Below are 15791 nucleotides of genomic sequence, written 5' to 3' on the forward strand. Positions count from 1 at the left end.
GGAAAGAAGCCAAAGGCTGGGAGACGGAGCACAGGAACACTACACTGCAGGAAAGAAGCCAAAGGCTGCGCGCTGCACGCTTTCTGTGCAGTGCTCGCAGAGAGATGGGGACAAGCCTGGTGGCCATGGCACACAAGCACACATGGGAAGACAGACATGGGTGTAAGGATCTGGGGACCCTCGAGGCACCAAGTCTGCTTTCCTTAGTGGTCCCTAGGTCAACATCCCAAGGTGTTACCACTGGGGGATGCCAGATGGAGTGTATCCAGTGTTTATAGAACTTCTGCATGAAAGTCAACAACAACCTCAAATTAAAAGACTAAATATCAAAGGTATCCTACATCCAAATATCAGGTTAGGCTTTCTGGTCCCAAAGCCTGCTTCTGGAACTTACAGAATTTCTCTTTCATAATCCTCTCGTGTTTGTGGTGGTAAGCGACACCAGAGACTGAGACCATTTTAATGCTGTGGGCCTTCCAAGCCATAAACTTGAGTTTAGCATCTTGTAAACAGATGCCCAGCAGATAAGTTACTCCAGCAAACTCAAGTCCCACCTACAAAAAGCTAACATGGGTAGTAGCATTTAGCATCGTCTCTGCAGTGTCCAGTTATTGGTTTTCCATTTATCTTTAAATTTTAGATAAAAAACAATATTACAAAGGGAAGAAAAGGGACTGGAGAGGTGACTCAGTGGTTAAAAGCATTGGTTGTTCTTCCGGAGGATAGAAATTCAATTTCCAGCACCCACGTGGCAGCTCACAACTGTTTGTAGAGCAGCTCCAGGGAGATCTGGCGCCCTCTCCTGTCTTCTTCATGCACTGCATGCACTTGGTGTCCATGCATATATACAGCAAAACACTCCTACACATAAAACAACCAGTTCTTTTTAAAAAGGAACAAATGGAGCACATGCAGAGACAGTAACCAGGAGGAAAGCATGTTCCCATTGACCGAGGTACAATCACAAAGCATAATGGAAAGATGAGATGGGTTAGCTGCTCTCAGGCCTGCCGACGGACCTAAGCGTCACGTGACCCCAAAGATGAGATGTGTTAGCAGCTCTGAGTCCTGCCTACCTGAGCGTCACGTGACCCCTGGAGGGTAGCTCTGCGCTCATGCCATACAGAGCCCAGCTGCTGCCCTGGCCGCAGCTCATCCACTCACAGACAGCACAGGCTCCTACTGAGACAACACCAAGGGGTCACTGCTGGCCAGCCCACTGGTGGCCAGTCCTGCCTCCAGCCCTCTTTCCTGTCTTCTGCCTGGAAATCCGAGAGCCCCGCAGCAGGCTTGTACTGTCAAACCTTCCCCATCCTTAGAACTGGACAGGAAGAGACCCCACTTCTGTCATGCGGGTCTTAATTCCTCCCCTCAAAGCCACTGCTTTATCTCCGGTGCTGGGGCTGAACTGTCCTCAGAGCGGCAGCACACTGCTGTCTGTCTGCCTGTGACATTAATAACTCCTAAGAAACTCCAAACCCCCAGCAGTCCATCACAGGGTCCTCTTGAATTCACATGAGACCTTTCAACATCTGAGACCACACAGCAAAATAAATAATAATAGCGCCTTTTGAACACTGTGTAGTGCTGAACCTTGTCATGTAAATGAAGAGACTGGCCCTTAGACCACTTCCAGGGAATGGCAGGCAAAATAATTTAAATGTCCTCTTATTGGGATTATTTTTTGTTAGATAAATCTGATAGACTCCTGACAGAGCTGGCAAAAAAAAAAAAAAAAAAAAGAGAAAAAAAACCCAAGAAACATCAAAGACCAAAATGGGACAGAGAGAGAGAGAAAGAGAGAGAGAGAAAGAGAGAGAGAGAGAGAGAGAGAGAGAGAGAGAGAGAGAGAGAGAGAGAGAGAATAGGAACAAGGAATCTTGGTATGCATAGGAAGCTCTAACTCAGGAGAATGGTGATAAATCTTGGTGACTTTGAAATGACTTTTGAAAGGGAACTAGAGACACACCCTGAGGCTTGTCCTTAGTGCGCTATCAAACGGACCATCCACATCAAGATGGGACCCTAAGGCTGTATGAATAAGAAATGGGTCACTGTGTAAGAGAGGGCCCCAAGAAACAAGGGCTCTTTGGTGTTAAAGGAAGCAGTGAGGGAAATGTCCGTCTGTCTGCAACCTGTCACCATCCCTCCCCATCCCCTACCCCGGAGAATCTAACCAGACAGGAGTCAACAGCAAATGCACACCCACACTTAGAACCTCTCCCTCCATGACCAGGACTGAGCCAGGGACAAGGGGCTGGCTGGTTCCTGGGGTCAGAGGCTTGGATCTCCAGAGCCTCCCTCAGCCCACATGGGAGTCACTGAAAATTCATAAAACTACATCCTGTCTTAAGGCCTGATAATGTGCATTGCAGCCAGCTGTCTAGTTATCCCAGACTCCTAGGGCACTGTGTTGGGGTTCACTGTGTTGGTAGGACTATGGGCTTTCAAATCTGCAGGTGCCTGCATCTACTTCCAGGGAGTCTGTTCTAACTGATCTGGGAACATCCTTGACAGAACTGTTCTGAATACCCAGGACTCTAGTGAGCCACCAAAGTGCAGAAACACTGGCCTGGAAGTTGAGGCAGCTGGAGATGCTGGGCTGCCCCTGGGTGCAGCCTTCCATGCCACCCTCAGATGCACCCTGCAGACGTGGGCTTGAGAGGCACCAGCCTGAAGATGAAGTGGGAGACACTGACAGTGAACTTCATGGTTGTCTCCCTGTCAGGTCTCCTGCTGTGCCCACCCAGGAGGACCCTGGATCACCTGGTCACACACAGGACACCAATCCATCCCATTGTGCTGGTGACACTCTACTAGCGGACCCTGGTGAGCAGGACTCACATGGCACATGGCAGACAGTGAGAGGCAGATCTTGAAAAGGCTCGTGTGTGTCATCAGCAGTGACCTCGAGAGACTCACACTGTGGGGCACACAAGTATCTTCCTTCCAAATAAAGGGAAGTGGCTGGAGAGATGGCTCAGTTGAAACAAACACTTGGGGCTCTAGTCCCAGTCCCATGGGATATGAAGCCCTCTTCTGGCCTAAAGAGGCACTGCATGCAGGTGGTCTGCATACAAACATGGAGGCAAATACACAAAGAAAACTAAACAAAAATATTTAAAGTAAGAGAAGTCATTGCACCATGTACTGCCTACCACACAATAAGGAGGTCCAAAACTCCTTTGGGTTTTGGAGACCCCACTTCATCTTCCTGCTGATCATTGGTGAGCCTGCCAGTTGGGTGCATACACCATGCTACTAGAACTGACTTCTGACAAGAGAGACATTGCATATGGCCTGTGGAGAGTTCTAATGTCAGGAGCCAGACGGGGCCTTGTCAATCATCCTTCCACGGTCCTTCTCCATGTGGCTATCAGCAGCCAGCTGCATGGTTGACACTGAGATAAAATGGAACACAGGCATGTGCTGGCCGTTACTATTACATATAATACATAATGGTATATATACTGCTACATAACATGAGTCAGGGTGCAGCATTAATATATAATGACATATATACTGTTACATAAGAGAGATGCAGCAGTGACCTCTATAGCTAGAATGGTGAGAGTCCAGGACACAGTTCACAAGCGTGCCACTTGCCTTAAATGCCTAGGAACTGGGTTGATCCAAGCACCAACTACAAATCTTGTTTTACAAAAATAATGTATTCATAAGACCAAGCCAAGCATTGCACCTTGCTGCCTGTGTGCATGGCTACTTCTCTCTGTGGCCCCACAAAGGAACAGGGAGACATTGGTGGCAATCAGAAGGCTGCATCTCTACAAACCTTCCCCAAGGGGGTCCAGAGAGACCATGGGGAGAGGAAACCCTGAGATCCACAACCTTGGATTAACACATCTATGAGACAGAAATGGACTGTGTGTGGGACAGTGCGGTGCCAGTGGGTCAGAAGCTTACAGCAAACCTACATTTGAATATTTAAATAGACAACAAATGGAAGCGAGTGGAGGGAGATCTTCAGTTATAGCGCTTTGCTCTAGCGCTCTAGAAACAGACCCTAGTGCTTCCCCTGAGTGGCCACTAGAGGGCAGACATGGTCATCAGGAGCCTGGGCTGCCTCTGAGCTGGGAAACCTGTCTGCTGGGTAGGTGGGGGTGGGGGCGGCTGCTCACCACTACTTGGTAACTGCTCCTGTTGAATGTCTAACTGACAGAGAAGAGAGGCCGCCCTGAACCTCTGAGGCTCCACTGGGCCAGCAGGTAGCAGGCTAATGACACCAGAGCCCTCTGATGCTGGGGGACAGAGGGGATCAGACATCCATGCTGGTAGAGCTTAGGTCACTTCTGTCATCCAGATGGCCACCTCCGCTGGGCTACTCGTTCTGGGTTCCCAGACCACCACTCCCACCATGGACCAGGAAGTAACTGCAAGCCACCTCCATGTCGCCCTCCCCTCGGGTCATCCCTCCCCTCGGGTCGCCCCTCCCCTCGGGTCGCTGCCCTGGCAGGTCAGCCCTGTGTAGTCACCATGGCTGAATGCTCTCATTCCCACCTCACCTTGGGTGGGAGGCTCTGACTGAGTTGGTCCCCTTCGGGAATGTTTGCTTCCCACCTTCTCCCTTATCAGACCCTGAGACTCACAGAAAGGGAAGGGTAGTGTCCGTTGCGCCTGTGTCCAGCCTTTCTTGCTAGGACAACTCGCTTCATGCACTTCGCTCGCCAAACTGAGAACAGGTTCCTTTGCTTTGAGTAACTGAAAATTTTCACAGCTTCCCAAAGTATTGGTTTTACTATTTTAATTTCAGTTCGCTCTCCTCAAGTCAAAGAGGGCTGGTGAGATGGCTCAGTGGCCACCAGGTCTGATGACCTGCACTCGATCCCAGGACTCCAGAGGTGGAGAAAACTCCAGCAAGTTTTCCTCTGACCTCCACACCTGTGAACCCACACAGATACACACATACATGTGTGTGTGTGTATGAAAAGGTTGGAGTCCCCAAGGACAGCGTATCCACATGCCATGTCCACACTGCAGGACTGACCTCTGCACTCCCCTGCCTGACCACACTTGGAGCCTCACACCCTGCAGAGCCCAGCAGGGAGCCATTTCCACAGCAACATCAGCTGCTTTATACCAGGACAGGACCCTGAAGCCAGGACTCATTGTGGCTGGCTATACCCAAAAGAGACACAGAGCCTTCTGCCCTCCTGCCCCTCTCTCCCCAGCACACAGAGCCTGAAGAGGATGGAGGGAAATCTGTTTCCTCTCCCAGATTCCAGGGTGCCACAGGGATGTGGAGGGCCCTTCAGAGCTGTAAATGATACATGTTTATTTTACATTTATTTACAATATATCAGGGGTGCACATACACAGTGTACATGTGGCGGCCAAAGGACAACTTTCAGGAGTCAGCTCTCTCCTTCCACTCCATGGTCCTGGGGATTAAACTCAGCTTGTCAGTCTTGGCAGCAAGCACCTCCACCTGCTGAGCCCTCTTGCCTCCCCCAGTGACACATGTGGGAACAGCACCACATCTGCTCACCCAACAACAAATGTTTTTCAACGAAGCCAAGCTAACTTTGTCATGTTATTAAAACTGGGTCTCTTGGATGTTGTAATCATCTAAAAATTACAGCACAAAGACCCTCACATCAATACTACAGCTCTGAGCCTGTGACAGTGGAAAGCAAGAGAGCCTGTACTACCCACTTGTTATCATATTCTTAAAGGCTGGACCTTTAACTCTTCCTCAAATAGTGGGACTACAAAAGAGGCTTATTTTAAATTGCTTTTTATTTTTGCTTCAGGGATGTGTTCTTACAGTGTCTGGGTAGATCCTTCAATCCCCAAATCACTCTCTGCATTTCTTCATCTACTAGAGCATCAAATACAATGGCTGGCGAGGCTCTGGGGACACTGCATTCAGACTCCCACGCCTTCTGATGCTCTGAGAACACAGCCCAGGTGCCCTCCTGCCCAGGCAACTGTGGACAGCAGAGTCAGGCAGAGCCACAAACACAGGAGAGGAACTCACAGTCCACATGAGAAATTAGGAAGTACATCTTGTAAAAACTACTTGCTGTGACACATTTAATACAAAAGTGACTCTGGATGTGGCACAACCCCAGTGACAGGAACATTGGGGCTCAGCACAAACAGACCAAGAACATTTGTGTAGATAAACAAAAATGTGATGATTCAATTCTTGCTTATCATTTCCCAGAATATCCAAAAAGAAACAGAAAGAGGTCAGAAGTCTCATCGGTATTGAAATTAATATATGCACAAATGCAGAAGAAACTGACCTATCCATGTTCCTGAGACCTTTCACCTGATAAAGTGTCTGTTTCCCAGGACAGCTGTGGCCACTGCTCTCACTTGCCCAGCAGGCCCTATGCCTGAAGACACCACACACACAGGTCACAGGGCACAAAGAAATCAGATCGGTGCTGACTGGGAAGTTTCCTCCTGCTGTGTCGTTCCCGAGGTACCGAGAAGTACTATGCAGGCTGCTGGGGGGATGGGGTTGTCAGTCTCACCCAGCTGTGAACACCTGGACTGTAATAACAACCATGGTGAGCTACACCCTTGGGTGCAAGTGTGGCGTGAATGTTAGGGACAACCAACCACTTTCTCATTGGCTTCCTGATCCTCACAGAGAGGAAATACACGCCTCCCTCTGCATGGCTGGACAAGGACCCATGGTGGCGAGCTTACAGGCCCCAAGAATGAGCCTGCTACTATTAGTGTGCTAATGGACACAGGCTCCAAATGCCTTCTAAATACTTAACTTTGTAGCTGTGTGTTAGTGTGGCTCTTGATGCCTCTTGCCTTTATCTAAGCTTCTTTTTGCAGTGGGTGGCACTAAATTCTAAGGCTCATGGCTGGCCAAAGTGGAGAAGGCAAGTGACTGGGGAGTGCTCCACCCTAAATGGCCTCTGCACTATCCCAAACCCCAACACACTAAGGCTCATCATGGAAGACAGGACAGGGAGTTTGTATGAGCCAGGGACAGAACGGAACGGGACAGGACGGGATGGGACAGGACAGGAGGCTTTCATGGACTCACAACACATGTGTCTGTCTGCACAGGGTCAAATTTGTCTGGCTTGGAATAAGGGGGCTCATCAGCCCTGACCCCACAACTCAGAAGCTATGGACAAATGGTGGCCTTGGGGACAGACTGGGAGAGTTGGTGTTCTTTTTGGTGTGGCCCCTGAGTAGGGCATCCACACTGCAGGGCGTGGCCCCACACCCATTAGTACACAGACTGCACAAAATGTACTTCATGGAACTTGAGAGAGATAAGGGAGACAAAGCTGAGGCAGAAAGCTAGGAATGTATGATATTCTCAAAAAACTAATGAAATACATTATTGTCTGTTTAGTTCATGCTTTTTTTTTTTTTTTTTTTTTTTTTTTTATCCCCCAAGAGAGGGTTTCTCTGTGTAGCCCTGGCTATCCTGGAACTCACTCTGTAAACCAGGCTGGCCTTGAACTCAGAAATCTGCCTGCCTCTGCCTCCCAAGTGCTGGGATTAAAGGCATGCGCCACCTTTACAGGTGTGTTCAGGCTACGAGCCAGGCCTGGCCCAGGAACCTTCAGGCCCACACGTCAGGTCCGCTGTGACTTTTGAGGATTTTCTTCCCTTTCTTGTGTATTTTTTGTCTTTTTGTCACATTTAACCTGTACTTCCAAATGATTTCTTGGTTTTACTGTAGGGAGATGTTGGGAGATTTATATATCTACATTGCTTAATTTAAAAAATGCATCATAATAAGAATATTTACAATAATAATGCTACATAGAAAAACTGTAGAGGAAACCAGGTTCATGTGTATATACGAAGAGCAGGTATCCCCAAAAGTGTGACACCGCTCAGGCCCCAAAGGAGTGTGAGGCAGGAAATAAGGTGGACCTGTGCACAGCAAAGGTAAGGGTCCAAGCACGGGCTGGGAGATGCTCAGCGCATGAACACACCGCCACTCATGGAAAAGCATGGGCTGGGAGATGCTCAGCGCATGAACACACCGCCACTCATGGAAAAGCACGGGCTGGGAGATGCTCAGTGCATGAACACACCACCACTCTTGGAAAAGCTCAGGTTTGGTTCCCAGAACCCACACCAAGTGGCTCACAACCACCTTTAGTGGAGATCCAAAGCCCTCTTCTGGCCTCCAGGGACATCTCTACTCAGACACAGATACACAAACACACATACATAAAAATAAAATTAATGAATCATAACTATGAGTAAACTCATATTGTTTATTATTTTCTTTAAAATATTCCAGCAAGGAAGAAAGTGAGAACAAAGAAAAAGAGAAGGAGCAGCCGGGAGACAAAGGAGAAGCAGAAGCTGGGAGACAGAGGAGAAGGAGCAGCTGGGAGACAGAGGAGAAGCAGGAGGCAGAGGAGGAGCAGCAGCAGGGAGACAGAGGAGAAGCAAGAGACAGAGGAGAAGCAGCAGCAGGGAGACAGAGGAAGAACAGCAGCTGGGAGACAGAGAAGAAGCAGGAGACAGAGGAGAAGCAGCAGCAGGGAGACAGAGGAGAAGCAGGAGACAGAGGAGGAGCAGCAGCAGGGAGACAGAGGAGAAGCAGCAGCAGAGATCGAAGGTTGGTCAAGAACTGACAGTGACTGAGTGAACGGCCTCAGTCTACACACCTGACTCTTATGTTTTGACATCTTCCAGTATAGAAAACTTCAATGAAAGGGTTAACCTGGGCCATCCATCAGTTTAGAGGCTCACAGTCACATGTTCAGCATCCTAAGGCATCCACTGCCTTCCTGGGACTAAACACATGGACAGCATCCCAGGTCTTGTCCTGAGAGCTGTTGCAGAGGAGACCCATAAGGACTCGCCCCGTCAGCATTTTAAACAGCTGTATTCTTCTGACAAAATTCGATTAAAACACCAAAGAAAAATGCTCATACACTTACAGTGGAAGCTTGGCCAGCGCTGTTCTGCCAGCAATGATGAGGTAAGAGGAAGCCAGGTAGGTCAGAATGAGTTTCAGAGACCTGACCTCAGGAGTTCTAAATCTAGGCCCACCAACAGTACCCCACAAATCACACAGGCAACCAAGTCTGCCCTCTTCTAGAAAGGCTACCAGGGATTAACCTTCAGATGGAAACTATGACCAATGCAACTGCCCTCTTCTAGAAAGGCTGCCAGGGATTAACCTTCAGATGGAAACTATGACCAATGCAACTCCAGATGATACTAAGGGGAAACTTCTAGACTCTGTGAGAAGACGAAACCTGTACCTAGCCTGCTAAGCCCCCACAGCCAGATGCCTCCGGGTTGAAGACAGTCAAATTTACCACATTTTCTTCAGTGTTTGACTGCCCCCTAGTGGCTATTGAAATTGACATAGCCAATTGCTTATAACAAAAGTATTTTAAAGTACATAAAATAAATAAATTTAAAATGTACACAGAACCTGGCATAATGGCATAAATCTTTCATCCCTGCACTTGGAAGGAGGAGGCAGGCAGATCTCTGTGAGTTCGAGGCCAGCCTGGTCTACATACAAGTTCTAGGGCTACATAGAAAAACCCTATCTTTTTTTTAAAAAGTATAGGTATACACACACACATACACACACACACACACACACACACACACATGGTACCAGTAAGGTATACCTAGAGCTATTTCAATTTACAGTGTAAGCACCCCATTATTTAATAAAATTGAGTTCACTGTATGTGTGCTTACTTCAAAATAGTCTCTACCCAACAGAGACACACACACACACACACGCATATATATTTACACATACATGTCTCAGATCCAGGGAAGTTAAACACGTGAAAGATCTATTCCATGCTAAGGTCTGAGCCTTTTGTTCTTAGAGCTATAACTCTTGGAAAGAGATTTGCTCTCCCAAAAGCAGCCTGAAGCTGTGCCCCACTTGTCACTGGCTAGTCGGCCTGTCGGCCCAGCCCGACCAGACTCAGTACAGGGCACCATGGAGAAACAGAGCGGCCTGGAAGACACGCCAGAGATGGCCCTGCCCGTGCTTGCTCGATTCCCTTTGCAAGGGCTCCTTCACCAAGCCGGGCCAGAGATCTCCATGGGAAACCTCCGGCAATAAGAGGACTACACATGTGTGTGAACCCAAGTTCAGATCCGCAGCACCACATAAAGGTTAACACAGTCACGCATTTCTGTGACCCTAGTACTGGAGGCACAAAGACAGGCTTCGGTGCTGTCCTAGTTAGGGCTTCCACTGCTGTGAAGAGACACCATGGCCAAGGCAACTCTTATAAAGGAAAACATTTAATTGGGGCTGGCTTATAGTTTCTGATGTTTAGTCCGCTATTGTCATGGCAGGAAGCATGGCAGCGTCTGGGCAGACTTGGGGCTGGAGGAGTGGAGAGGTCTACATCTTGATCCTAAGGTGGCCAGGAGGTGACTATCTTCCACACTGAGTGGAGCCTGAGCATAGGAGGCCTCAAAGCCCACGTACAGTGATGCACTTCCTCTAGTAAGGCCACACCTCCTAATAGTGCCACTCCCTATGGCCAAGCATTCAAACACATGAACCTATGGGGCCAAACCTATCCAAACCCCCACAGGTATAAGCCCCCAAGCTACTGGCCAACCAGTCCAGATGGTCAGTGAGAGACCCGGTCTGCAAAGGTAAGGTGGGGAGGGACAGTGGAAGACACAGGACATCAGCCTCTGGCCCTTACACACACATGTGCACGTAACATGTACACGTACAAACACATACACTGCACACAAAAATAAAGTCATGATGGAAAGTCGTAAAACAGGAAGTGAGAAAAACAGTGTTTCCCAGGCCCCTGCATCTCATTCTAATAAACACAGAAAAGCAGAGAGCAGCCTGGGGGAGCGGCCTGAGCCTCGGGGGCGTGACCTCAGCCTTGGGGGAGTAGCCTGAGCCTCAAGGGCGTGGCCTCAGCCTCAGGGGCGTGGCCTGAGCCTGGCCTGCAGCGTGGCCCAGGAACTGATGGCCAAGTACTTCTCATGGGCAATGGCAAGAGGACCAGCCACAGGTATGGAGCAGGAGTGAGGCAGGCCCGTCACAGAGGGGATGACAGGAGCAGGAGTGAGGCAGGCCCGTCACAGAGGGGATGACGGGAGCAGGAGTGAGGCAAGCCCGTCACAGAGGGGATGATGGGCAGGTCCCAGGTGACTCAAGATGTCCCCTGCACAGACCCCAGGGAATTCCTTCTGTGGGAACTTCTGATAGCCAAGATACAGGGAGTCCCCAGCACGAAACTCCATGGGAATAAAGACGCTTCCCCAATCATGTCACAAGGGAGCCCTCGTCTTCAGATTCCTGTGACATCTACCTGCAGACATCTCTCTGTCACCTCACTGATGGCCAGGGTTGATTCCACTGTCCTTCCCCTTCCTCCCTCCTGAGGCCTCTGTCAAAGGACCAGGCAAGTATATGAATAGCTGAGCTCCCACATGGAACCCTGAAAGAAGTTCTCTGGAGGAGCTGGGTTGTGGGCAAGAGCAGCCACAGTCTCTGGGCATTCGTCGGTACCCAGAGGGGTCATTTCATGGTATGTCCACTCATGTCCAGCCCAGGGCTGCAGCTTGTTCCTGTCAGTGCTGCTGGTGAGTACGCCACACTCCATCCTTTCTGTTAAGTGTGGGGTTGGTACAGACAACACTGCAGGTGCACGCGCCCCCACCTGCCACATGTGCACGTGCCTCCACCTGCCATGTGTCTTCCAGAATGACCGTGCCCACTTGCATTCCCACCAGCAGCTCGTGGAAGCCACTGCTCCCCAGTGCTCGCACCAACTTTTACAGTTGTGTGGAGTTTTGAGTTTCCACAACATGGCAGCCCCTCAGCACATCGTTCTGGCTTTAGTTTGCAGGTCTGTGATGATGCAGCAGTTTGAATATTAAATATAGAATTCATTCTGCCAGCCTCTGCATTCACATATTATCACAGTGATTAGCAAATCTGTCAACAGCCATCAAAGGGCAACCCGGAAACAAGGCTAGGTACAGGTATGTCTGGGTAGGTGAGCGATGGCCAGCCTCGGTTGTCTACCTGACTGGATCTGGAACCTATTATGATATGAGCCTCCAGGAGGACCTGTGAGGGTCTCTCTCAGTTAGGTTAACTGTAGAAAGACCCACCCTAATGACATCTTCCCTAGACAGCCCAGCCATGAGGCCCTCAAAAAAAAGCGCTTACTAGCTGGGCAATGGTGGCACACGCCTTTAATCCCAGCACTTGGGAGGCAGAGGCAGGTGAATTTCTGAGTTCAAGACCAGCCTGGTCTACAGAGTGAGTTCCAGGACAGCCAGGGCTCCACAGAGAAACCCTGTCTCAAAAAAAAAAAGAAAAGAAAAGAAAAAGAAAAAGCATTTACTTTTTGCCTGCTCATCTCCACAGCTTGCTGGTTCATCCACCCTGTTGCTGCTGCTGCCCCCATCCTGAGCTCATATCAGCTACTCTGAGCCTACCCGGACTGTTACATCACAGAGTGCACACAGCTGGGGCAGCCACATGTTGTCGACACTCACTGCACAGGCAGAGAATCTCTGGGTAGTCACATAAATCCCTTTCTTTTTCCATTCTCAGGTCTTTGAGTTGGGGTCTCACTATGGAGCCTTGGCTGGCCTGGAGCTCCTCTGTAGACCAGACCTGACTCTACTGGGATAAAAGGCACGCACCACCACACCCAGTAAAATCCTTTTTAATACCAGTGTGTGCCTAGCGTGTGTGGGCCCTCAGTGAGACTCCCAGCACCAAAATAAGGCAAGGGAGGATGACACTGATTCCAAAAACGATCTTCAGCACACAGAGAACCTTCAAGCATGGGGCTCACCTGCCAGGGAGCTGCTGTCCCAGGACAAGGGGGGAAATATTAAATTAGCATGAAAACCCAGAAGGGACTGACTTAAGTATGAGCCGTGCTTTAAAGCAGTGTGGGCCTCTGCAGCCTCCAACAAGAGGCCAACCCCACATGAACCTCACCTTTGAGTTATAGCCCACAAAGGGCCAACAAGAGGCCAACCCCACATGAAGCTCACCTTTGAGCTATAGCCCACAAAGGGCCAACAAGAGGCCAACCCCACGTGAAGCTCACCTTTGAGCTATAGCCCACGGAGGGCCCCAAGGTCCATCTCTTACAACTACACAATTCCCTCAAATCAAAATTAAGTAGAGGCCAATAAAAGCTGTGTGTGCTAAGTTATAAAATCAAAAGCAATCGTCCCTGCCATATATAACTTATCAGTAATGAGAGAAATCACCTCGATAACAGGCACGTTTTCCTGAAGTTCTGCTGTGTGCAAGGCCAGCATGCCGACCACCCGAGCAACCTTGGACCGTCTAGAGAGAGAGAAACACAGGCATCAGTCACCACAACCAGCCACTATGAGTGACACTGAGTCAGCTGTAAGATGGTGACATGGGGCTGGCAAGAGGGCTCAGTGTGTAAAGGAGCTTGCCACCAAGTCTGAAGACATGGGTTCAATCCTGGAACCCACAAGGTGGAAGGAGAGAATTGACTCCTGAAGGTTGTTCCCTGACCTCCACATGTACACTGGAGCATGCACATGCACACTCACATACATAAACCATGACAGTGCAGGCCCACACACAGGGAACTCCTCCTCACGTGCATACAGAACGTGAGTCACAGTGTCAAAGTTTAGAGAGTTTGTGATTTTTAAAAATCCTGAGAATATAAATTAGAAGTCATATGAAAGCCTTTCTATTTTGCTGAAATTTTCTCCTTTATTTTATTTTATATGTATCTGTGTTTTGCCTGCATGTAGGTATGTGCACCCTGTGCATGCAATGCTCATGGAGGGCAGAAGAGGGCAGAGGAGGGCAGAAGAGGGCAGAGGAGGGCAGAGGAGGGCAGAAGAGGGCAGAGGAGGGCAGAAGAGGGCAGAGGAGGGCATCTGATTCCCTGGAACTGGACTTAGATGTTCAATCCCCACGTCCTCTGTGAGAGCGGCTGGTGAGTTTGTAACTACTGAGCCAACTCTCTGGCCTCTACTCTTCTATTTTAATAAACACAGTTTTAATGAGGTGGCTTTGATAGCCTCATTGTATGTTGATAAATTACTAAGCAGTGCTTTAGAGTGATTTGAAAAAGTAATGTAGAAAATTCATGTTGATAAAATGTTCATTGGAAAAAAAAACAGGAAGGTAAAATGGGAAATGAGGGTTTGGGGGTGAAGGTAGGAAGTGGGGGGAGGGGAGAGGGACAAAAAGAGGGGGGAAAGACAATGAAGAGGGTGTGACCAAAGTGCATTACACATCTATAAAATTGTGAAATAATAAACAATTTTTTAAAACCTTTTTCTCGTTGAAAACTAACATGGTAAGGAGCTGAGATCCAAACTCTCATTGTCTTGGTTTCTTGAAAAAACCTTTATGGGATTCATGTGAGGAACAATCCAGACTTAGAAGTGTGTCCAGGAACATGTGTCCCACCTCCCGCAGCAGAGCCAGCCCTGACAGGCCTCAACTCTCTTTTGGTTCTTTGAGATGAGAATGTCATGGCATGGTTCCCAGGCTGGCCTTGAACTCCTGATCTCCTACCTCAACTTCCTGGGGATTGTATATGAGTGTCACCATGCCTGGCTACTTCTGTGTATCTTACATCAAATAAGGAAAAATTTAAACCACAATCAAGTAAGTCCTACAAAGGAAATGTACAAGAAATCCCTTCTCCTTGATGAAAGCTGACTAAACACAGACCCTCAGGAGTCTACTGACATGAGAGATTCATTAACCTGCAAGATAACCAAAAACCAAAAGAAAGGCTGAAAGTGGACAGAAACCCTTCAAGACCCAAAGAGCTGAAGCTGACAGTGTGGTGGAAAGTGACTCTCCCGAGAGACCCTGGGAAGAGCAGGCCTTCAGGAAAGGCCTGAGACACTCCCCAGCAAGTGATCCACACTGAGGAGGGCATGGGCAGGTGCAGGACCCAAGTCTGTGGTGTCCTGTCCTCCAACACTCAGGAAAGCATAAAAGCTGGGGAGGGCCTTGGTGGTCTGGGTGACAACGGCTCCCTTATGCTCATGTTTGAATACTTGGTCCCTCACTAGTGAAATTGTTTGGGAAGGATTAGGGGGTGTGGCCTCTGTGGAGGAGGTGTGTCACAGGGGTGGGCTTTAAGGTTTCAAAAACCCATGCCAGGCCCAGTTAGCGTTCTCTGCCTCCAACCTACAGATGAAGATGTGAGCTCTCAGCTGGTCTTGATGCACGGCTGCTGGCTTGATGCCACATTCCCTGCCATGACACTCATAGGTTCTAACCCTGTGCTGATGTAAGCCCCAAGTAAACTCTCTTTTCTATAAGTTGCCTTGATCCTGGTGTCTTAGCACAGCAATAGAAAAGTAACTAAGACCAAAAGAGTTGTCAACTTCAGAGAGAAGCCCAACCAAGCCACTGGAGAGGTCAAAGCTCCAGCACCCAAGTAAAAGCCAGGCATGGTGATGTGTGCACCTGTGCCCCAAGTGCTGTGGCAGGCAGAGACAGAAGTGTGCAAAATGACCTTGAGTTGTCAATAATATTAAAATCATGTGCGTGTGGGGAGAAGAGATGCATAAGACCATGCCATGCCTTTCTAAGGCGCATTAGATCATACCATGCCTTTCTAAGACACATAAGACCATGCCATGCCTTTCTAAGGCTCATTAGATCATACTATGCCTGACAAAGACACATAAGATCATACCATGCCTTTCTAAGGCGCATTAGATCATACCATGCCTTACTAAGACACATAAGACCATGCCATGCCTTTCTAAGACACATAAGATCATGCCATGCCTTACTAAGGCTCATTAGATCATACCAT

At 48.9% G+C, this 15791-nt stretch overlaps 1 protein-coding gene across 4 annotated transcripts in view; it reads right to left on the bottom strand.

Annotated features, from left to right (window-relative positions):
- Ulk4 (unc-51 like kinase 4) overlaps window positions 1-15791 on the bottom strand; it is a 308678-nt gene that overhangs the window by 259690 nt on the left and 33197 nt on the right. For all 4 annotated transcript variants that reach the window (XM_031345897.1, XM_031345899.1, XM_031345898.1 and 1 more), the window contains one exon: window positions 13225-13303. In XM_031345897.1, the coding sequence (XP_031201757.1) occupies window positions 13225-13303 (79 nt within the window). The remainder of the gene's footprint in view (window positions 1-13224; window positions 13304-15791) is intronic.

This window comes from Mastomys coucha, unplaced genomic scaffold (genome assembly GCF_008632895.1).
Source record: "Mastomys coucha isolate ucsf_1 unplaced genomic scaffold, UCSF_Mcou_1 pScaffold23, whole genome shotgun sequence".
Classification (NCBI taxonomy): domain Eukaryota; kingdom Metazoa; phylum Chordata; class Mammalia; order Rodentia; family Muridae; genus Mastomys; species Mastomys coucha.